This window comes from Aotus nancymaae, unplaced genomic scaffold (genome assembly GCF_030222135.1).
Source record: "Aotus nancymaae isolate 86718 unplaced genomic scaffold, 86718_ANA_hifiasm-v0.15.2.pri h1tg000010l, whole genome shotgun sequence".
Lineage (NCBI taxonomy): Eukaryota > Metazoa > Chordata > Mammalia > Primates > Aotidae > Aotus > Aotus nancymaae.
This window is the reverse complement of record NW_026988421.1, coordinates 78,456,444-78,476,790: the sequence shown is the minus strand read 5'-3', so window position 1 is coordinate 78,476,790 and position 20,347 is coordinate 78,456,444. Positions and strand designations below refer to the sequence as shown.

Genomic DNA, 20,347 nt, shown 5'->3' with positions numbered 1-20,347 from the left:
GGTGAGCTGAGATTGTGCCATTGCTGTCTGGACAACAAGAGCGAAACTCCGTCTCAAAAAAAAAAAAGAGGAGAAGCACACAGAGACAGACACACTCAGAGTGGAATGTCATGTAAAGACATACACACAGAAGAGAGACAGCCCTGTGACAATGGAGGCAGAGACTGAAGTTACATAGCCTCAAGCCAAGGAATGCCAAGGATTGCTGGCAACCCCTAGAAGCTCAGAGAAAGAGTATGGCCTCCTGTCAGCACCTTGATTTGGGACTTCTGGCCTCCTTGACCTGTGAAAGCATACATTTCTGTTGTTGGAGCCATCAGTTTGCAGTAATTTGTCAAGGCAGCCCTAGCAAACCAACAACACACAGAGTGAATACAGTGTGTCCCACAGATGGCGGGGTATGGAAGTGAAGTGTAGAACCAAAAGGATATGGCAGCAAACTTTATGACTAGGGTCATCCTATGTCATCAGTCTATAAAAATTATTCAAGTAGAAACAGTACAGATTATTTCACACATTTCCAAAATTTACCTTAGAAACTCTAATTTAAAAAAATAGTAGGGGTGCCTTAATTTTCCCATTCAGAGGGGTGTAGTGGCTCATGCCTGTAATCCCAGAACTTTGGGAGGCTGAGACAGTTAGATTACCTGAGGTCAGGAGTTTGAGACCAGTCTGGCCAACATGGTGAAAACCCATCTCTACTAAAAATACACAAAATTAGCCGGGTGTGGTGGCAAGTTCCTGTAGTCCCAGCTACTCAAGAGGCTGAGGCAGGAGAATCGCTTGAACCCAGGAGGTGGAGCTTGCAGTGAACTGAGATTATGCCACTGTACTCCAGCCTAGGCAATGAGCAGAAACTCCGTCTCAAAAAAAAAAAAAAAAGGTTCCCAAATCAAGTTTAGTCAATGACAGATTGACATTATGGGGCTTTCTCAGGGATGACTGTTTCCTACCTCTCCCTCAGAGTCTAAATGTCTGTAGGCTCACCATCACGTGCCCACCCAAACCCAAAACCCTCAGAAGGAAAATGCCAGTCTCATATTAAAAGTGACCCAGCTATTCAGCAGAAATAAGCAGCACATAGTTAATAGTTAATCCAGGGCTTATCTCCTGGCAGCTATGTATCAAGAAAGGACCACTTAGGAAAATAAAATGATACTCAGTCTTACTTTCCAAAGGTTCTACTAAGGGAAACCCTACCTCAGCTTTCCATAGGATTAGTAAGTAAGCGCCAATCTAGTGTTCAAGGTAACAATTTGGAAGAAAAACCCTCAAGTCACTCCATCATATCTGAAGCAACATATAACCATGGGAAGCCAACTGCTCCTCTCAAAGCCAATCATCGGCTGCTCTTGCCCACTGACAACACTGCTGGTGAGACAAGCCACTGGTTTGCCAAATCCTGGGACTCTCTGTTGTCCTTAATGAAATGGAAAGTAACAAAGCCACATTGATTTATAAATAACTACTAGGAATGAAACTTTGTTCCACTGTGACGTATCGAGGCATCATGGTGTTTTTCAGCTTTTAAAAGTGATCAGGATGTCAGAATGCTAGTGTGGCAAGGGATTTAGAGGGTTGGTCACCTGGCTCCCACTTCCTCCCTCCTGCCTCTTTTCAGAAAGGCAGAGCCCCAAGCTAGAGACATACCGCGCAAATGAAGCAGGTGTCGTGCCAGGTGTGCCCCAGGGCTTCGATAAACTTGTCGCCAGCCTCCACGGGGAAATCGCAGCCGTGACACTTGGTGCTGAACAGATTGATGTAGTCTAAAATGAAAAGCAGAGTGAAGACCACACACCTAGGAGGACAGTGGGGACCCAAAGCCACGACAACCCCCAAATCAGTGGGCAGGATCAGGAGGTGAAATCTAATTGGTTGTTATTTCACAGACAAAATACTCAGTTACATGACTGCTAGTTTTCCATTTTCCAATCATTGCACTGATGTTGTTCAGACTCAGGCTTAGACACCACCTTACGCTGGTGTGATTTGCAAACACCTTCTGGAATTGTCATCAATCTTCTGCAGGGAGATTGTCTCCTCTGCTTCGGCCCCCTCTGATAGACCAAATAGATCAAGCCCCCAAGATAAAAAAATTCACGTTTCCAAACAGCTATGCTTACTTTGGAAGAATGAGAGCTCAGCATATGTAAGAGTTATAGAATGTTCTTTGCTTGCCCATTCTTCTGTCATGGGGCATTTGTGTTGACAACAAGTTTTTACTACTATAAATAGTATTTGAACTACTTTACTGGGGCATGTCCTTCTCCTCCTCCATCCCTACCCCCAACCAAGGATATAATGCTATTAAATATTATTTATATGATGCTTTGCAATTTTCGAAGCATTTTCACATGGATGGTGTTATTTACAAGTATCTCAACGTCAGGGACTACTTTTTAGCTTTCTTTGTACTCCCAGCATAATACCTGACAGACAGTCAATATCCACAATATATACAGGGAATGAACGCATTAACCAATCAATCAGTTAATCAATGAATAAACCCAATCATCACAAAATCCCTCAGAGACTGAACTATGATTATCTTTTTGTTTTGTTTTGTGGATGAGAAAACTGAGACTAAAATTGGTGAAGGGTCCAGCCAGGGTCCCACAGCTGAGGCACCGTGGGTCAGGTTCTTTGCTCCTTCACCAGGGCAGCTGACCTCTCTGGCCCAAAGGGGCTACAGTTCTACCACACTGGCTTTGGAACATCTCTAGATTATTCTAGAAAAGCTCCATCCCATTTACAAAGTCACATCCCTCCTGAGAAGTGTACACATCCCTCCAAACTCTTCCACAGTTGGCTTTTTCTTAAGTGATTTACTGTTCTTCTTGTGGACACTATGTCCATTCATTGTCTTAGACCACATACTGAGTGCCAGTGTGCCATGGGGGTTACAAACTTGGACTCTGAAAAAAGGAAGAGCTGGGTTTGAATCCCAACTCTATTAAGGAACTTTCAAACCTGAGGCAAGTTGCCTAACTTCTCAAGGCCTCAACTTTCTCATCTATACAATGGGAATAATTATTGTACTGAACTCACGGGGTTTTGAGTGGATTAAATAAGATAACATAAATGAAGTATTTGACACAAACACTAAAAAATGTTGGCTCTTATTTTGAAAGTCTTGGCCGGACACGGTGGCTCACACCTGTAATCCCAGCACTTTGGGAGGCCAAGGCCAGTGGATCACCTGAGGTCAGGAGTTGGAGACCAGCCTGGCCAACATGGTAAACCCCATCTCTACTAAAAATACAAAAATTAGCTGGGTGTGGTGGTGAGTGCCTGTAATCCCAGCTACTCAGGAGGCTAAGGCAGGAAGAATCTCTTGAACCCAGGAGGCGGAGGTTGCAGTGAGCCAAGATTGTGCCATTACACTCCAGCCTGGGCAACAGAGCGAGGCAAGACTCTGTCTTAAAAAGAAAAGAAAGTCTTCATAACTGACACAAGGAGGGAGGGAAGGGAACCATGATTTGAGTGCCATTGTGTTTTTTGTTTAATCCTCATGGTATCTCTGTGAAGAGATGACATTCCCATTTATGTGTGTGTATACATATATATATATATATATATATATTTTTTTTTTTTTTTAGGCAGACTCTCTCTCACCCAGGCTGGAGTGCAGAGGCATGATCTCTGCTCACTGCAACCTCTGCCCCCTCACCCCCGGCTGGGTTCAAGTAATTCTCCCACCTCAGCCTCCCGAGTAGCTGGGATTACAGGCATGCGCCACCATGCCTGGCTAATTTTTGTATTTTCAGTAGAGACAGGGTTTCACCATGTTGGCCAGGCTGGTCTTGAACTCCTGACCTCAAGTGATCCATTCACCTTGGCCTCCCAAAGTGCTGGGATTACAGGTGTGAGCCACGCATCTGGCCTAGTATTACCATTTTAAACTGGAGGAAACTGACTGGATAGGTTCCATCACACAAGTCTAAAGGAGGGGCCTCAGTCCTGATGGGACTCCAAAGTTCATCCTCCTTCCATGGCTTTGCGCTGTCTCCAGCTCCTTATCCACCTGCCATTGAGCTTTGATCAGTTACACTTATCTGTTGCATGTTTTCCAATATATAGCCTCCCCTTTTCTGCTTAATTGTAGCTTGTCATGCAAATGTTCTTATGTTTTCCAGTCCATCAGTCTTCTCTGATGGACTTCTTAGTTTCTTTAGTAAGCAGAAATGCATTGCCTTGCCAGAGCTAAGAAAACATCGTTCTGCTTCCTTTAGAAAGTTACGGCACAGGTTGTGGTTCACTTGGTGCTCTGCAGGAACTTACTTCTGTGTGGTATGGGTTGACCCTTCTCCACCTAAGGACAAGCCCTGCACCCCACTTCTGACTTCTTTCTCATCACTCCCAGGTGGTCTCATGGTGCCCTGGACTTTCTCTTACACCTCCATGCTTCTGTGTAAACCAGGCCCTGGGCTTGGAAAACCATCCCCACTTTCTGTACCTCAGAGAATCTCTGCAATCCTTTGTGATAGGCTGTCCTTCAGGGAAGTCTTCATCTCCTACATACCCCAACCAAGAGAGATGAGATGGCCTTGCTGAAGGCTTTCCCTGGGCTTCCCTCCTCCATTCATCCATGCATCCTATCCATTCATCCATCATCTCTCTTTTTTTTTTTTCAGACAGAGTCTTGCTCTGTCACCCAGGATGGAGTGCAATGATGTGGTCACAGTTCACGGCAAACTCAACTTTCTGGGTTCAAACCATCCTCCTACCTCAGGCTCCTGAGTAGCTGGAACCATAGGTATGCACCACCAAGGTCAGCTACTTTATTTTTTTTTTTTAGAAACAGGGTCGCCCTATATTATCCAGGTTGGTCTTGAACTCCTGGCCTCAAGTGGTCTTCCTGCCTTGGCCTCCTAAAGTACTATGATTATAGGTATGAGCCACCAAGCTGGGCTGTGTTCCATATTTAAATAAAAATAAAAATTAAATTAAATGGTTCAAATAACCTAATTAAATAGTGTCCTTCTCTTACTGGCTTTTCACAGATTAAGCTCTTAAAATGGCTTAAATTTACTTCTGGAATGCCTAATCTTGCCCACTGATGAATTTTTCTGTTTTAAATTCAATTCTGTATAATTTGGAGAATTGCCGCTTTGTTTTAAAATTTGGTAGCATGGGTCTGATCCTAATACATTTTTTTTAAGTTGGTATTTTTCTTCACTTATTTCTACAAAAGGAGAACATTGCTGGTACCTAACTAAGTCTGTGCACGGGCCTTTTCCACAAGGAGCATAATCTAGCTCCTCGTTTATTTATTCCTTCCTTTATTTCTCCCCTTAAGTCTTTCTAATTTTCTTTGATTCTCTCTTGTCCCAAGTTGAATTCCTACCCTTGAATTTAATGATTTTACTGCTGTTGTAAAAGGATTTCCATCTATCAGATTACGGGTGCTCTGTGTTGAAAAGGGGTTTAGTACTTTTCTACAGCAATGGTTCCCAAACATCAGAAGCACGCGGAGGGTTTGTTGAAAGACAGGGTGCCAGACTCCCCTCCAGATTTTCTGATTCACCAGATCTGGGGTGGGGCCTGAAAATCTGCATTTCTAACAAGTTCTCAGGTGATGTTGCTGCTGGTGTTGGGATCACACTTGGAGAAACACTTCTGATTCCCACACCTAACTGAAACACCTGGGTAGGGTGGGGCACCCTGTGAAATGCTGCTTCCGTGGGTCTGAGGTAGGTCTGAAAAATCTATCTTCTCTCTAGTTCGTTAAGCTCCCTTGATGACCGTGATGCCAGGTTTGGGAGCTGCTTAGGTGCAGGTTCATCTGTGAAGGGCTGACCCTGTGAAGGGTTGACCTTCCTTATATGCAGATGTCAGCTTATCTTTGTAGCCAACTGAAGCATTTTTTTAGCCTAGACCCTATCATTCTGGCTCAGTCTGCAGATTTGATAGGATTCCCGTCTGTGTCTTCTTCCAAATTATTGATTAAAATGATGAGACATAAAAGTGAAATTTCACCTCATACCCATTAGGATAGCTACTATTTATTTATTTATTTATTTATTTATTTATTTATTTATTTATTTGAGATGGAGTCTCTCTCTGTTGCCCAGGCCAGAGTCCAGTAGCCTGATCATCAGCTCACTGTAACCCTTGCTTCCTGGGTTCAAGCGATTCTCCTGCCACAGCTTCCCGAGTAGCTGGGACTACCAGCTACTGAGCCACCACACCCAGCTAGTTTTTGTATTTTTTGTAGGGATGGGGTTTCACCATGTTGGCCAGGATGGTCTTGATCTCTTGACCTTGTGATCTACCCGCCTTGGCTTCCCAAAGTTCTGGGATTACAGATGTGAGCCACTATGCCCAACCTAGGATAGCTACTATTAAAAACAAAAACAAAAACAAAAACAAAAAACAGAAAATAACAAGTGTTTGCAAGGCTGCAGAGAAATTGGAAGATTGGGCTCTGTTAATGAGATTGTAACACAGTGCAGCCATTATGGAAAACAGTATGAGGTTCCTTACAAAATCAAAAATAGGCACGGTGGCTCACACCTGTAATTCCAGCACTTTCGGAGCCCAAGGCAAGAGGATTGCTTGAGCCCAGGATTTCAAGACCAGTCTGGGCACATAGCAAGACCTCATCTCTACAAAAAATTACAAAAATTGGCTGAGCATGGTGGTGCATGTCTGTAGTCCCAGCTACAGGCTGAGGTGGGAGGATCAACTGTCCAGGAGGACAAGGTTGCGGTGAGCCAAGATGGTGCCATTGCAATCTAGCCTGGGCAACAAAGTGAGACCCCGTCTCAAAAAAAAGAAAAAAAAATAGAACTATATGGTCTAGCAATCCCATTTCTGGATATATACCCAAAATAATTGAAAGCAGAGTCTTAAGAGAAATTTGTACACCCATGTTCATAACAGCATTATTCACAATAGCCAAAAGGTAGAAGCAACCCAAGTGCCCGTTGATAAATGAATGGATCAACAAAATATGATCTATCCATACAATGGAATATTACTTAGCCATTAAAAGGAAGGAAATTCTGATGCATACTACAACATGGATGAAACTTGCGGACATTATGCTAGGTGAAGTAAGCCAGCCTCAAAAAAACAAATACTGTATGATTTCACTTATATGAGATATCTATAGTAGTCAAATTCATAGAAGTAAAAAGTAGAATGGTGGTTACCAGGAGCTGGAAAGAGGAAAAAAGAGGAAGTTGTTTAATAGGTAGAGAGCTTCTGATTTGCAAGGTGAATGTTTGCAAATTGGAGGTTTGGTTTACAACAGTGTGAATATACTCAACACTACTTAACTGTACACTTAATAATGGAAAAGATGGCAAATTTTATGCTATGGGTTTTTCCCACAATTTAAAAAATGACAAGGTCAGAACCAAGCACAATGTCCCATGGCATGACACAGGGGACCTCCCTCCTGGCTGACCTCAATATATTTTATCAACTCTAGGGTAGGTTGACCAACCAGGCTTGACTCTACCTAACAGTTATCTAGCCTTCCTTTACCTTGCTCATCATAATATCTTTATAACATTCAACAAACACACCCCCACAAAAAAAATTTGTCTTTGTTTTTGAGACAGAATCTTGGCTGTCACCCAGGCTGGAGTGCAGTGGCATGATCCCAGCTCACTGCAACCTCCGCCTATGTGGTTCAAGCGATTCTCCTTCCCCAGCCTCCCGAGTAGCTGGGATTACAGGTGCGCATGACCACACCCAGCTAATTTTTGTATTTTTAGTAGAGACGGGATTTCACCATGTTGACCAGGCTGATCTCAAACTCCTGACCTCATCTGATCCATCCTCCTCCGCCTCCCAAAGTGTTGGGATTACAGGCGTGAGCCACGGCCCCTAGCCTCTGTACTCTTTCTAAAATAAAAATTGGATTGTATTATTTCCTTGCCTTAAACATTTCAGTGATGCTTATTGCTTAAGGAAATGGATTGTAAACTGTGCTCCATGGAGAGCTCTGGGTCTCCTGGAGCCACTTCACAGACCACTCCCATTGCCCACTTACCCTGGGCAGCTGCTTTGCTAAGAGCTTTGCACACATTATCTCAGTTAATCCTCACAACAGCCTCTGAAGGAGGTGGTCTAGAGAGGAAACAGAGGCTTACAAGGGGTAAATACTTTGTCCATGGTCACCCAGCCTGGAAGTGGCCCATGTGGGATTCGAGTCTGGGTCTCTCCAGGTACCTTAGTGCCTGGCCAACGCGTTTCTTTTCTAATTTACAGTCAGGGGAAAGAAATTTTATTTTGTTTTGCTTTTTCCCTTGAGGAACTGAATGTTTTCTTCTTTCTGATTTTAAAGTAAACTAACTTACTATGTTTCTCTTTCTGCCCTCAAACTTGCTACCCAGTCAGTCCCTGCAGCTGTGTTATTCTTCATAATCAGCATGCCTGCTTCTCCCGCCTCTGATTTTCTGGTTCTACTGTCTTAGCCTTCATGTCTGTGTCACCTTTTCTGGAACCTGCTTCAAATCTTTTCTGAAGGGGGAAGTCTCTGAATAAATGAGTGAGTAACTAACTCCCACTTATCTAATGAAGTGCTTTGTCTCCTGAATTTACAATAATTTCCTTGGCATTTTAAGATAACATATAGCATTTTGGGGGTACAGAGAAACTCTGAATTCACTCAGTAAGATTACAGGAATCTGAAGGAACATCAAAATCTGATAAATATCACAGGGGCAGCGGAAGGGGTCTCGCATATTTAATGCTCTACACTCCTTCTCTGGTTTAATCCTCACCACAGCTCTGTAGGCACGTGTTTACAGATGTAGAAAGTAAGGCTCAGAGAAGGTTAGTAACTTGCTCAGGGTTACAAAGCAGCCCAAAGTGGAACCAGGAATAGAAAGAAGGACAAAGTCCACAGCCAAGGCCTTTTCAGACTAGGCCTTGTGGTCTCCAAATCAAAATAACCTGAAAGGTTTCTCAAGTGGTTCTAAGATGCCAAATTGTGATCTACATTTTTTTTGTTTGTTTGTTTGTTTGTTTGAGATACAGGGTCTTACTCTGTTGCCTAGGCGGAATACAGTGGTGCTCTCACAGGACACTGCAGCCTCGAACTCCTGGACTCAAGTGATCCTCCCACTTCAGCCTCCTGAGTATCTGGGACTACAGGCACATGCCACCACACCTGGCTAATGTTTATATTTTTTGTAAAGACTGGATCTTGCTATGTTGCTGGTCTTAAACTCCTGGGCTCAAGCGATTTGTCCGCCTCAGCCTCCCAAAGGGCTGGGATTAAGGTGTGAGCCACCTCGCCCAACCAGATCCACATAGCTGATGCGTAAAATAAGCTATAGACTCTGCACCTCACTCTCCCCAAAGCTGCAACCATATGGGCAGGGGAGATAGTTAACTTCCTTTGTGTGATATTAACATGATTCTGCCATTAAAAACAAAACAAACATTTCTTTCAGAAATAAAGGCCTCTAGGTGGTCGGCTGTGAATGGATTAGAGAGGAGTTATTTCCCTGCACCTGCCCCTTTCTCCCAGAGCAGGGCCTCCCCACACACCATTGCCAAAGTGTTCCTACCTTTCTCACAGTAGGGCTCCCCATCTTCCATGTGGAAGAGGCTGTTCCCGAAAGGCTTCTTGCAGGCCGCGCAGACAAAGCAGGTTGTGTGCCATGTCTGTCTCAAGGCATGCATCACTTCCTGGGGAAAGAGCCTGAGCTCAGGACAGAAAGGAGAGAGGGAACTGGGCTTGACTACCCCACCAGGCCCCAGCCACTGCCCGAGCATCGTACCAGGGAATAGGTCAGGAGAGCCCGGGATGCTGGCCTTTCACTCTGAAGAAAGACCCAGGGGCAGCAGAGAAGGGCTTCTCACTCTCCAGCTGGGTGCCAGGTTCTGTGCATTCTTACATAAACTGTGATGCTTAATCCTCCCATTAAATCTGGGAGGAAGTACTGCTTATTATTGTCATTTACCAAAGGGGCACTAAGGGTCAAGGCCACATTCTGGTGAGTGGTCAGGTCAGGCTATGAAGCAATCACTTGCTTTGCAGAAGTTACACCTCTTCAAGCTGTGTGGAACAGGCGCACAATCATCCCTTGTGTCAAGATCATTTATCTCCAAGTTTATTGGTGGCAAACCAATTCCCTTCTAGGATGAAAATGGAGTTGCTTTCTCTCTGTTACCGGCAACTTCTTGGCTTCCTAATGGGACCCCACGATCTTGGGGAAGGGCTGGGAAGAGACATGGGTCAGAAGAAGGGGAGGCTGCCCACTTACCCCCATAATTTTGGTGTTGCACTTGGCACAGATTGGGGCAAAGAATTGCTCATAACATCGCTCACAGTAAACGTTGTTCTGCTCTTCCACAAAGCACACATCTGCCAGGGAAGTCTTGCAGTAGGCACAGTTGAACTCTTCAGGGTGCCAGGAACGGCCCATGGCTACCAGAAATGGGCCCCTGGGGAAGCAGAGAATGGCACCCAGTAAGGCAGCCCCCAGAACTTGGAACTAGATATTTTAAGAACCCCAACACTGTTTATACTTTTACCCAATAACTCTGACTTTTGTGACTGTTCTGATGAAATAATGTGAAATTCAGAGAAAGCTCATGCAGAAAGGTGTTCATTGTTGCATCACTTACAATAAAGAAAACCAGGAAGCAACTCAAACATCCACCAGTAGGGAACTGGGTAAACGTGATAGAATTCAGTTGACCACTGATGATGATATTAAGAAATCTAATAATGATGATGCTCATGGCTAAGGTTTATTAAGTGATTACTCTGTGTCAGGCTCTAGTCAAGAAAACTTTTACATTTATTAACTTGCTTAACTCTCATAACAATCCTACGCAGCAGGTACTATTATGATACCCATTTTCACATGGAGAAACTGAGGCACACAGAGTTTGAACAACTTTTTTAAGGTCATCCAGCCAGTAAGTGGTAGACCAGAATACAAACCTGTATAGTCTAGTTCCAGGTTAGCATTCAGAACAGTGGGACTATGAGGACATTTTTTAATATTCTAATTTTTACTTTTCTGTGTTTTCTAATTCTTCTCTAATGAGTATATATTACTTTATTTTTAAATAAAAGTATATTTTTCATGTATATAAGCTCACAGCATACATGCACACAAACATACTATATTCAAACAACAGCACCCTTGGTCCATGTCTTCTAAGTGTGAAATCACTTGTTTTCATTTTAGTCTGGCAGATGCTCACCAGTGCCCTGAGCAGCCCAGGCCTGTCTGTGGAAAGACCCAGAAACAACCCTAAAGGAAAACTGGGTCAAAGCCAACACTATCTTACAACATGCCCCGTAAACCTACTGACACGACTGGTGATTCCCAGAACTCGGCCTTAGCCCAAGGGGGAGCTCCTGGTACCAGGCACCATGCTGGAGCTTCACTCACAAACCTCATGCCATCCTCCCAGCTCCCCAGGGGAGTGGGTATCACACAGGTATGGAAGATATGGCTCAGAGAGGTCAGACCAGAGGGCAAGCCAGAAGGACCCAAGGCTTTCTCCCTACACCTGCCTCCTACCCCCATCTCTCCCAACCAGGGCTCAAACTGTGGGCAAGCACCCCGCACACACGCCCTTCCAGTGCCCCAGTGCAGGGGCACAGCTGGACCATACCGGATGACGTTGTTGCAGTGGCCACAGAGTGGAGTCCGGCTGCTGGCTGGGAAGCGCTCAGCCCTCTGGACGGTCCCCCTGGCAAGTGGTGGCACCTGGGGACCCGCTGGGGTGTAGGCTGGGCCCCCCCGGGGCAGGGTCTGCTTGCTGATGGAGGTGGTGCTCTTGCCAGGGGCAAACTTCTGGGAGAAGCTGTCATCTGCCACCCAGGGGGGTCGGCTGGCAGGCTCTGCAGGGCCCCCGCTATAGGCCGCAGAGGATGCAGGGTTATAGTTGGGGGCAGGTGAAGGGGTATAGGTTGGTGCTGGGGATGGAGTGTAGGTGGGGGCAGGTGATGGGGTGTAGGCAGGGGTAGGTGAGGGAGTGTAGGCCGGGGCAGGCGAGGGGGTATAGGCAGGGGCAGGGGAGGGGGTGTAGGGAGTTGGACTGTAATTGGCCCCTGGGGACGGGCTGTAGGTAGATGCAGGCACTGCAAGCCAAAAAAACCCAAAGAAAGATGTGTCAGGAATTCATTCTTCCCAGTTCCCCTCACTCCCAGCCAGAGAAATGCACAAGGTGACTTCAACATTAGAGTAGTACGATTTCAGTTTTTTCAGGAGATTTGTTCCTGAACTTCTTGATGGCCTAGATCTGAATTCTCAGCAGGGCGTCCAGGGAGCTAGAGAGCAAGCACAGCCGAGCGTCGAAAGGGCTGGAAAAGGGACACGGCTATAAATATCTGCAGCTGTGCAGGGTGGGGCTCCACCAGGCCTTGGCTGCCCAAGGCCTGCATAAGACAGGGAGTGGGGTTGGGGGTACCTGGGCAGGGATAGGTGAGAGTGGGTCAGCTCACTCTTGACTATGAGAAACTTTCTGTTGCACTCTGACCAGTGATTTGACATCTGAAATACCTCCCTTGGCATGAGTTTGCTGAACCTGGACCTAGTTCAGCCCTCCGGACAAAGCAGATGACCTGGCAGCTGGGTTTTCAGGTTCAGGTTTCAGGTTTAGCTACAATTACTTTCTTGAAAAACAGCTTGGCTTGATTTGTATTGGGGGGAAATTCCATCTTGGTTTGATTAGGGTGGGGGATCTTGAAGAAGGCACTTCAAGGGTGCTGGGCAGAGACTCTAGGGTGACACAGCCCAGGTGCAGCTGCTTGCTTGGCCCGTGGCTGCCCTGGGGACCTCTGGACCTCCATATCACTTTGGTAGAAGCTGGGAGTGTGTCTGAGTGACTGTCTAGAGATTGCGCAGGCAGTCAGAGCACAGGGAAGAGAAGGCGCTGCCTCATTTCTGCCACCCCCTCCTCCAGCTCCCTGAGAGCAGAAAACCTTTTTGGGGTCACAGCACAGAAAAAGCATTGCAATTGCTTACCCACAGCCTTCTCGGGCCTTGGCCCTCAACACTTAGCCAGGGCAAACCCAGTTGTGCCCTGTACACAAGGTCCAGCTGGCCTCCTCTTCCAGCGAGGGAGGTTCCAGAAGCCTCACCTCATTTCACAGTCCGCTCTTCCAGAAAGAGGCCTCATTCCCCCCACCCTAGGAAGCATGTCAGTGCAGCCTCCCTCCCCATTCCTGAGCTCAGCCTGGGCAGGATGGACTGTGCTGAGGCAGTTCCCGCACCCACGCCCTGCTCCTGCCCCCGACCCCACACTCCATTCTCAACCGAAAGAGGAAGGTTTTCCTTAGGGCTTAAGACCCTGGCCCCACCTCCAGTCTCTCTTTTCCACCTGGATCCCCTGGGCCACCCAGGGCAGCCTGTGGTTCCTACTCTGCACCTTCCACTCCCAGGTGACCCACCCTTCAGAGCTGGGTGACTGGAAACCCCTGTGCTGGGGGTGAGTAGGGACCAGGTAGATAGGATCCATCCATGTTACTGAAGGAAGAAGAGAGATAAAGCCCTCCACAGCCCTGCCCTGGAGCCATCCTGTGAGTGAGGCCTTCGAAAGGTAATACCTTCTCCATAAGGAATCTTCCTCATGTTTAGGGGGTAATGAGGCATATAGCGTGCCATCTGAATCGGTCTTCCCATTATTCCCCCTTTACATTTGAGGTCACTGAGGCTCAGACAGAGCTAGTCAGTGGGAATATGTCTTCAAAACCATTTATTCTACTATCCCAAGCTGCCTCTGTAAGGAACATGAGTTCAATTCCAGAAAGTCTCAGTGCAACATGTCAGGGAGGAGTCATTTTCAACTCGGAGGAGACCCCGTGCTGTGGGGTCTTGATCGCATAGCCAAGAGCCCCGGCTGCAGGACCCAGCTCTACTACCTCCTGGCTGTGTGTCCTTGGGCAAATTCCTTAACCTCTCTGGGCCTCAATTTCTTTATCTAAAAATCACAATAATAATTCTTAGTATCTCACAAGGTTATTATGAGGATTAAGGGAAGGTAAGAAATATAAAGAACTTAGCCTAGTACCCTGCATAGTGTGTCACTAAATGTGAGTGAGGATGGCAAGGATGGAGGCAACCTGGTCTCAGGGTCAGATGTATTGTCAGCCTGTCTCCCAGCCTGCTGCTCACCTAGGGAAGCCCAGCCCAGTTAGACTGGGTAGTGTGCGTGTGGGGGTGGGGGGGCATCGGGTGTGGGGAGAGCAGGGAAGAGAAACGGGAAGTCTTGAAGTTAGATAACCTGAGACTGAGATCTATTGATTGGTGGCGGAATGCCTGACGCCCTGCCTGTCCTACAGGGCCTGGGGGGGATCTGCTGCAGTGACATAGTGCGTGCATTTGGTAAATGTGTACAGCCCAGATTTGAGGTATTGTCACCCTCCCTAACAACTTTGCATAGCAGAGAATCTCAAAGTGCTGGGGGAAGAGGGGATTCCAGGAATACCACCAGGGACAGAGAGCGGGAGAGGCGATCTAGCACAACTTCAGAGCAGCTTCATCCCTCTGTTATGGATAAGGGGGTTCTGTGCAACATTTTCTTTCCTTTTTTTTTTTTTTTTTTTGAGACAGAGTCTCGCTCTTGCTGCCCAGGATGGAGTGCAATGGCGCGATCTTGGCTCACTGCAACCTCCACCTCCTGGGTTCAAGTGTTTCTCCTGCCTCAGCCTCTCAAGTAGCTGAGATTACAGGCACCCACCACCACACCTGGCTAATTTTTTGTATTTTTAGTAGAGATGGGATTTCACCATGTTGGTCAGGCTAGTCTCGACCTCCTGACCTCAGATGATCCACCTGCCGCAGCCTCCCAAAGTGCTGGGATTACAGGAGTGAGTCACCTTGCCTGGCCCTTTCCTTTCTTTGTAAAGCACAATTCTCTGCTAAAAAAGATTAAGATTAGCTGGGCACCATGGCTCACACCTATAATCCCAGCACTTTGGGAGGCCTAGGAGGGTGGATCACCTGAGGTCAAGAGTTCGAGACCAGGCTGGCCAAGATGGTGAAACCCAGTCTCCACTAAAAATACAGAAAAACTTAGCCAGCGTAGTGGCAGGTGCCTGTAATCCCAGCTACTCAGGAGGCTGAGGCAGGAGAATTGCTTGAACCCGGGAGGCAGAGGTTGCAGTGAGCCAAGGTCAAGCCATTGCACTCCAGCCTGGGCAACGAGGGTGGAAACTCTGTCTCAAAAAAAAAAAAAAAAAAAAAAAAGATTAAGACCACAACCCCTAATCCTGCGCTGTCCAATACATAGTGCTGCGTGGCCAATCAGCACTTTAAATGGTTAGTCCACCGAGAAGTGAGAAGTGCTTTTAGTGTAACACACACACCAGATTTTGAAGACTCATTAATAATTATTTTATATTGATTGTATGTTGAAATGATCATTTATTTATTTATTTATTTATTTATTTATTTATTTAAGGCAGAGTCTTGCTTTGTGGCCCAAGCCGGAGTGCAGTGGCACACAGCAGCCTCTGCCTCCTGGGTTCAAGTGATTCTCCTGCCTCAGCCTCCCAGGTAGCTGGGATTACAGGCACCCGCCACCACACCTGGCTAATTTTTGTATTTTTAGTAGAGACAGGTTTCATCATGTTAGCAAGGCTGATCTCCAACTCTTGACCTCAGGTGATCTGCCCACCTTGGCCTCCCAAAGTGCTGGGATTACAAGTGTGAGACACCGCGCTCCACCTGATATTTTAAATATATGTAGTCAAAGGAAAGACATTAAAATGAATTTCACTTGCTTTCTTTTACTTTTTAAAAATGTGGCTACTAGAAAATTTCTTTCTATTGGGTGGTGCTGCCCTCATTAAAATGACAGCTTGCATGCTAGGCCCTTTACGTGCATTATTTCAAGTAATTACTCGCTGCAATCCAAGGAGACAGATAATGTTTGCAAGTCCATTTTACAGAGGAATTGAGGCTTGAAGAGCTTAAGTGACTGCCTCCAGGTCATTCAGCTGGTGAACTGTCTAGCTGAAATGAGCTCAGGCAGCCAGACTCAACAGCAGATCCCCGCTTAGAAACTCCCCAAGCAGCAAAACAGGCTTTAGTTCACCCCTTTCAAGTAAATCGGGCCCTGTCCCATCTTTCCTGCCTCCTTCTGGCAATACTAACCCTATAGCCCCTGGCTGGCAGTCACTTCCCTCCATCGGAAAACCTTCCAGACTCCTGGATCCACTGCCTTTTTTTTTTTCTTTCTTAAGACTGAGTATCGCTCTGTCGCCAGGCGGGAGTACAGTGGCGCGATCTCGGCTCACGGCAATCTCCGCCTCCCGGGTTCAAGCAATTCTCTAGACTCCGCCTCCCGAGTAGCTGGGACTACAGGCGCGCGCCACCACGCCCAGCTAATTTTTGTATTAGAGACGGGGTTTCACCGTGTTGGCCAGGATGGTCTCAATCTCTTGACCTCGTGATCCGACCCCCTCAGCCTCCCAAAGTGCTGGGATTACAGGCGTGAGCCACCGCGCCTGGTCCCCACAACACAGAGATCTCACAGAGGCAGGCCAGAATCTAGACCCCGATTTGATGGCTTCCTTGCCCGGGGCTGTACCCACCCAGAGAAGGAACCTCCCTGGCTTCGGTGGCCCGGCCCGGCAGCTCTGCTCCCCCCCCCCCCCCCCCCCCCGTCGCAAGCCCCACTCCCGGCGGGGGGCGAGCAGGCAGCGGCTCTTCGCCGCCCTCAGCCTCTGCACCCTTCAGCCTGGCTCACTGTCCTGCCAAGAGAGACCTGATATCCCATCTCGGAGCCCCGGGGCTGTTGCTATTTCTGCGTGACGGAATTAAACCAGCCTAAATTAGAAGGTGATATTTCATCTCTAATTGGCAAGTTCAAAAGGCCTCTATCGCACTCGGCGGGCTCGGGGTTGTGTAATTAAACAAGGTGATTTCTGACTCACTAGGGGCCGGGCCTGGCTCTCCGCGAGCGCCTGGCCGCCGCCCGGCCCGCGGGCCAACGTGGCCGTCCGCGACCAGCGCGCAGGGTCGCCAAGCCGCCGCCGCCGCCCGCCCCCTCCCAGGCCCCAGGTGTTCTGGGGAGCGGCTGCCTAGCTCGGGCGCCAGCGATAAGATCTGACCTGAGAACGCCGCCCTCGGCCTGGAGGAGGCCCCGGGGAGAGCTGCGGCTGTGGCCGCGGCGGTCTGGGGCCCTCCCGGTCCTGCGCGGGCTCCCCACCCTCCCCGACGCCCTGGTCCGAAGAGCCTGGAGTGCTGGGGAGCGGACGGGGAACTCGGGCTCACACGCCCCGCTTCGCCCGGGGCCGCCTGCCAGCCACCCCCGGAACCCACTCGGCAGCCGGGCCTCCGGGAGACGGAGGTGAAGGCAGGCCGGCTACAGCGCGCGCCCGCCCGCCCGGCCGCCTCCTTCCCCCCAGGCAGGAATGAGTTAACGTCTGCGCGGCCTAGGAATGGCGCGGGGGCCCGCGGCTCCGGCCGGTCTCGCCCGCCTGGGCCCCAGCCCGGGGAGGAGGAGGAAGGGGACGCTGGGCGGGCCGGCCGCGCGCCCCCGGAACCCTGACGCCGCCTGGCGGGCTGGGCGAGGACAGCCGGCGGCCGCCCCGGAAGGTGCCAGAAGCGCCTGCCCAGGAAGAGACGGAAATGTCCTCCTTGCGCCCTGGCAAGGCCTCGCCTACACCCGCCGCTTCGCCTCCAAACTCCTCTCCAGTCTCCCTCCCCGTGTTCCCCGTCTCCAAAGGGGCAGCCGCTTCCCGCCGCTTTTCACCTCTGCAAAACGCCCCCTCGCCCTGAGGAGTTTCCGTCTCAGAACTGGCTGTCCTTGCCCCTTCTCTGTAGGGACAGAGGGCACCTCCCGTGCGACAGACGCTGTGCCGGGAGCTTCACTCCATCCCCAGAACACGAGGTGTCTATGAACATCGCAGCCTGGAGGGATGAGGCGCTTCGCCTTCGACAGCAGAGCAGGCCCTGACACCGGCCTCTGTCTCGGGCAAAAGCGGCTTCGGCCGCCCACACTCAGCCCCATTGTCAAGAGGGACCTTCATGAAACATCCCCCGAAGCAAGGCCCGCCCCGACTCAGTGCCTGTCTCATCTCCCTGGGCTCCAGCCGCAGAGAAAACTTCCCTGGGGTCTCTCGTTGCGCCTGGATAGGACCTGCTCCCTAGTCGAGGCTCCGTATGTGCTGTTCTGTACCCCCATAGCTCTGGCCAGCTCTTGCACACTGGTATGACACAAAGAAGACTTTTTTTTTTGAGACCAAGTCTCACTCTGTCGCCCAGGCTCATCCTCCCGAGTAGCTGGGATTACAGGTGTGTGCCACCACGTCCGGCTAATTTTTGTGTTTTTAGTAGAGATGGGGTTTTGCCATGTTGGCCAGGCTAGTCTCGAACTGCCGACCTCAGGTGATCTGCCTGCCTCGGCCTCCCAAAGTGCTGGGATTCCAGGCATGAGTCACCACGCCTGGCCCAGAGAAGACCTCTGTCCTCCTTTGCTCTCCCTTAGAATCATCCACTGCATTCTTGCCCACCTGTCTCCCCCAGGCCAGATGCAGGCTCCACAGGATTCTGGCCCACAACTGAGGGATGGAGGACGGAGCCTCATTAGCAAGGTCTTGCTGCCCTTTCTTCTGGGGATGTGACCCCAGAGCCACCTCTTGGCTCTTGCGACTCCTGGAGCCCGCCCATGGCTTAGACAGCCTCCCCTCCTGCTCTGCCTCTCACCTGGCTGGTAGACAGAAGGCCGGATGCTGGCAGTGGTGACAACCCGGGTCTTGGGTGGAGGGGCGGCAGGGCCCTCACTGTAGCTGGTGTGGGTGGTAGGTGCTGAAGAGGTGGCCGCTGCGGGGCTGTAGGAAGAGGTCTGGGGCCTGGAACCAAGGGGGGAAGAGTTACAGCAAGAAGGACAGCCCCCACTGGGGCCTGCACCCAAGGCAGGCTGGCTCCTGGGTCTTCAAAAGCCCCTGTGAGGACACTTGACAGAGACATCCCTGGGGAGCTGCCAGAAACTGTGGAGGAAGGACCACAGGGGTCTTGGAGGGGAGGAGGGCGTTCCTTGGGTAGCTAGCAACACAGCCTTTGGAGAGAGGGAGGAAGCCACTAGCCAGACAGGAGGACACCGGGAAGATCCTTCACTCTCATGGAGACTGCCCAGGCGGGACCGTGGAAGAGCGCAGAGGAGAGGAGATGGCCCTGGTCAGAACTACTTACCCCCTCGACCTCGTGGGGCACCTCAGCCCCTAACTTCGTGGCCTTTTCTGCCTACCCTTTTCTATTGTTGCTGAAAGGAACAGCAAAGTCTCAGGTTTCTGGGCACAGATGCTTGGGGGAAGTCAGGAGCTCCCCACCTCCCCACAAGGCCACCCCCCACAACCAGTACACACACCTCTTCTGCATAGAATTCCTGTCACCGTGTTGGCCAGGATGGTCTCGATCTCTTGACCTCGTGATCCGACCCCCTCAGCCTCCCAAAGTGCTGGGATTACAGGCGTGAGCCACCGCGCCTGGTCCCCACCACACAGAGATCTCACAGAGGCAGGCCAGAATCTAGACCCCGATTTGATGGCTTCCTTGCCCGGGGCTGTACCCACCCAGAGAAGGGCTGTAACCCATCCTCCAACTGGGTTAGTTGTCAAGGGGCCTAGGGTCACCTTTCCCTGCCTGTGGCCCAGGGACAATGGGGTCAAAGAGATGAAAAAAAAAAGTGTCCTAGTTCATTACCCTCAGGAGAGTCTGTGCATGGCCTCTGCTCCCAGAGAGCTGAAGGTGCTGAGAACTCCTGGAATCCAGCAGCCTGTTAAGCCTTGTCTGATCCAGTGTTCCCAAACTGTAATTGTTTGTAAAACCTTTTTCTTCATTTAAAGCTAATGAACACCTTGCAGAACACGTCCCTGGTCTTTCAGATCTCAAAGGGGATCACATGCCCACACCCAGGGAAAATGGGTCATTCTGGAGGTGCTGGAGAAGTGAGCCCTGCCTGCCAGCCCCCATGGTTTCCTGCCTTCCTTCTGTCTGTTCCTCAAGGGCCTGGGGCCTGCTGATCCCTGCTGGGCAGAGCTGTAGGATGAGGAGTGCCTTCCTTTCCGGGGCTCTGAGTGGGGTGGTCCTGAGATAAGAACCAAACTTCTGAGTGGATCCAGAGAGGTCCGAGGGGCTGTCCCAGACAAGGCAGAGGTAAAATGACCTCAGGGAGCCTGTGGCATCCCAGACCTGGGGGCTGTGCACGCTTGCCCTGTCAAGCTGCTGAGTTTCTGGCTGAGTGAAGCCATTGTCTCCCCTCCCCAGGCCCACCTGCCCTTCTCTGGATAGATTCCTATGCTGAGACCAGCAGAGTAGGGGTCTCCATGGAAGAGGAAGAGACAGTGTCCAAGGGGTGTGGGGCTTCCATGGTGATTGGGGGTGGGCCAAGGGGCAGTGGTCTTAGCTGGACT

The 20,347-nt window shown here is 49.5% G+C and overlaps 1 protein-coding gene across 4 annotated transcripts in view; it reads right to left on the bottom strand.

Annotated features, from left to right (window-relative positions):
- LDB3 (LIM domain binding 3) overlaps window positions 1-20,347 on the bottom strand; it is a 67,818-nt gene that overhangs the window by 8,491 nt on the left and 38,980 nt on the right. For all 4 annotated transcript variants that reach the window (XM_012472608.3, XM_064374412.1, XM_012472609.3 and 1 more), the window contains 5 exons: window positions 18,642-18,787; window positions 11,599-12,067; window positions 10,230-10,410; window positions 9,531-9,651; window positions 1,651-1,766 (listed from right to left, as the gene is read on the bottom strand). In XM_012472608.3, the coding sequence (XP_012328031.2) occupies window positions 1,651-1,766; window positions 9,531-9,651; window positions 10,230-10,410; window positions 11,599-12,067; window positions 18,642-18,787 (1,033 nt within the window). The remainder of the gene's footprint in view (window positions 1-1,650; window positions 1,767-9,530; window positions 9,652-10,229; window positions 10,411-11,598; window positions 12,068-18,641; window positions 18,788-20,347) is intronic.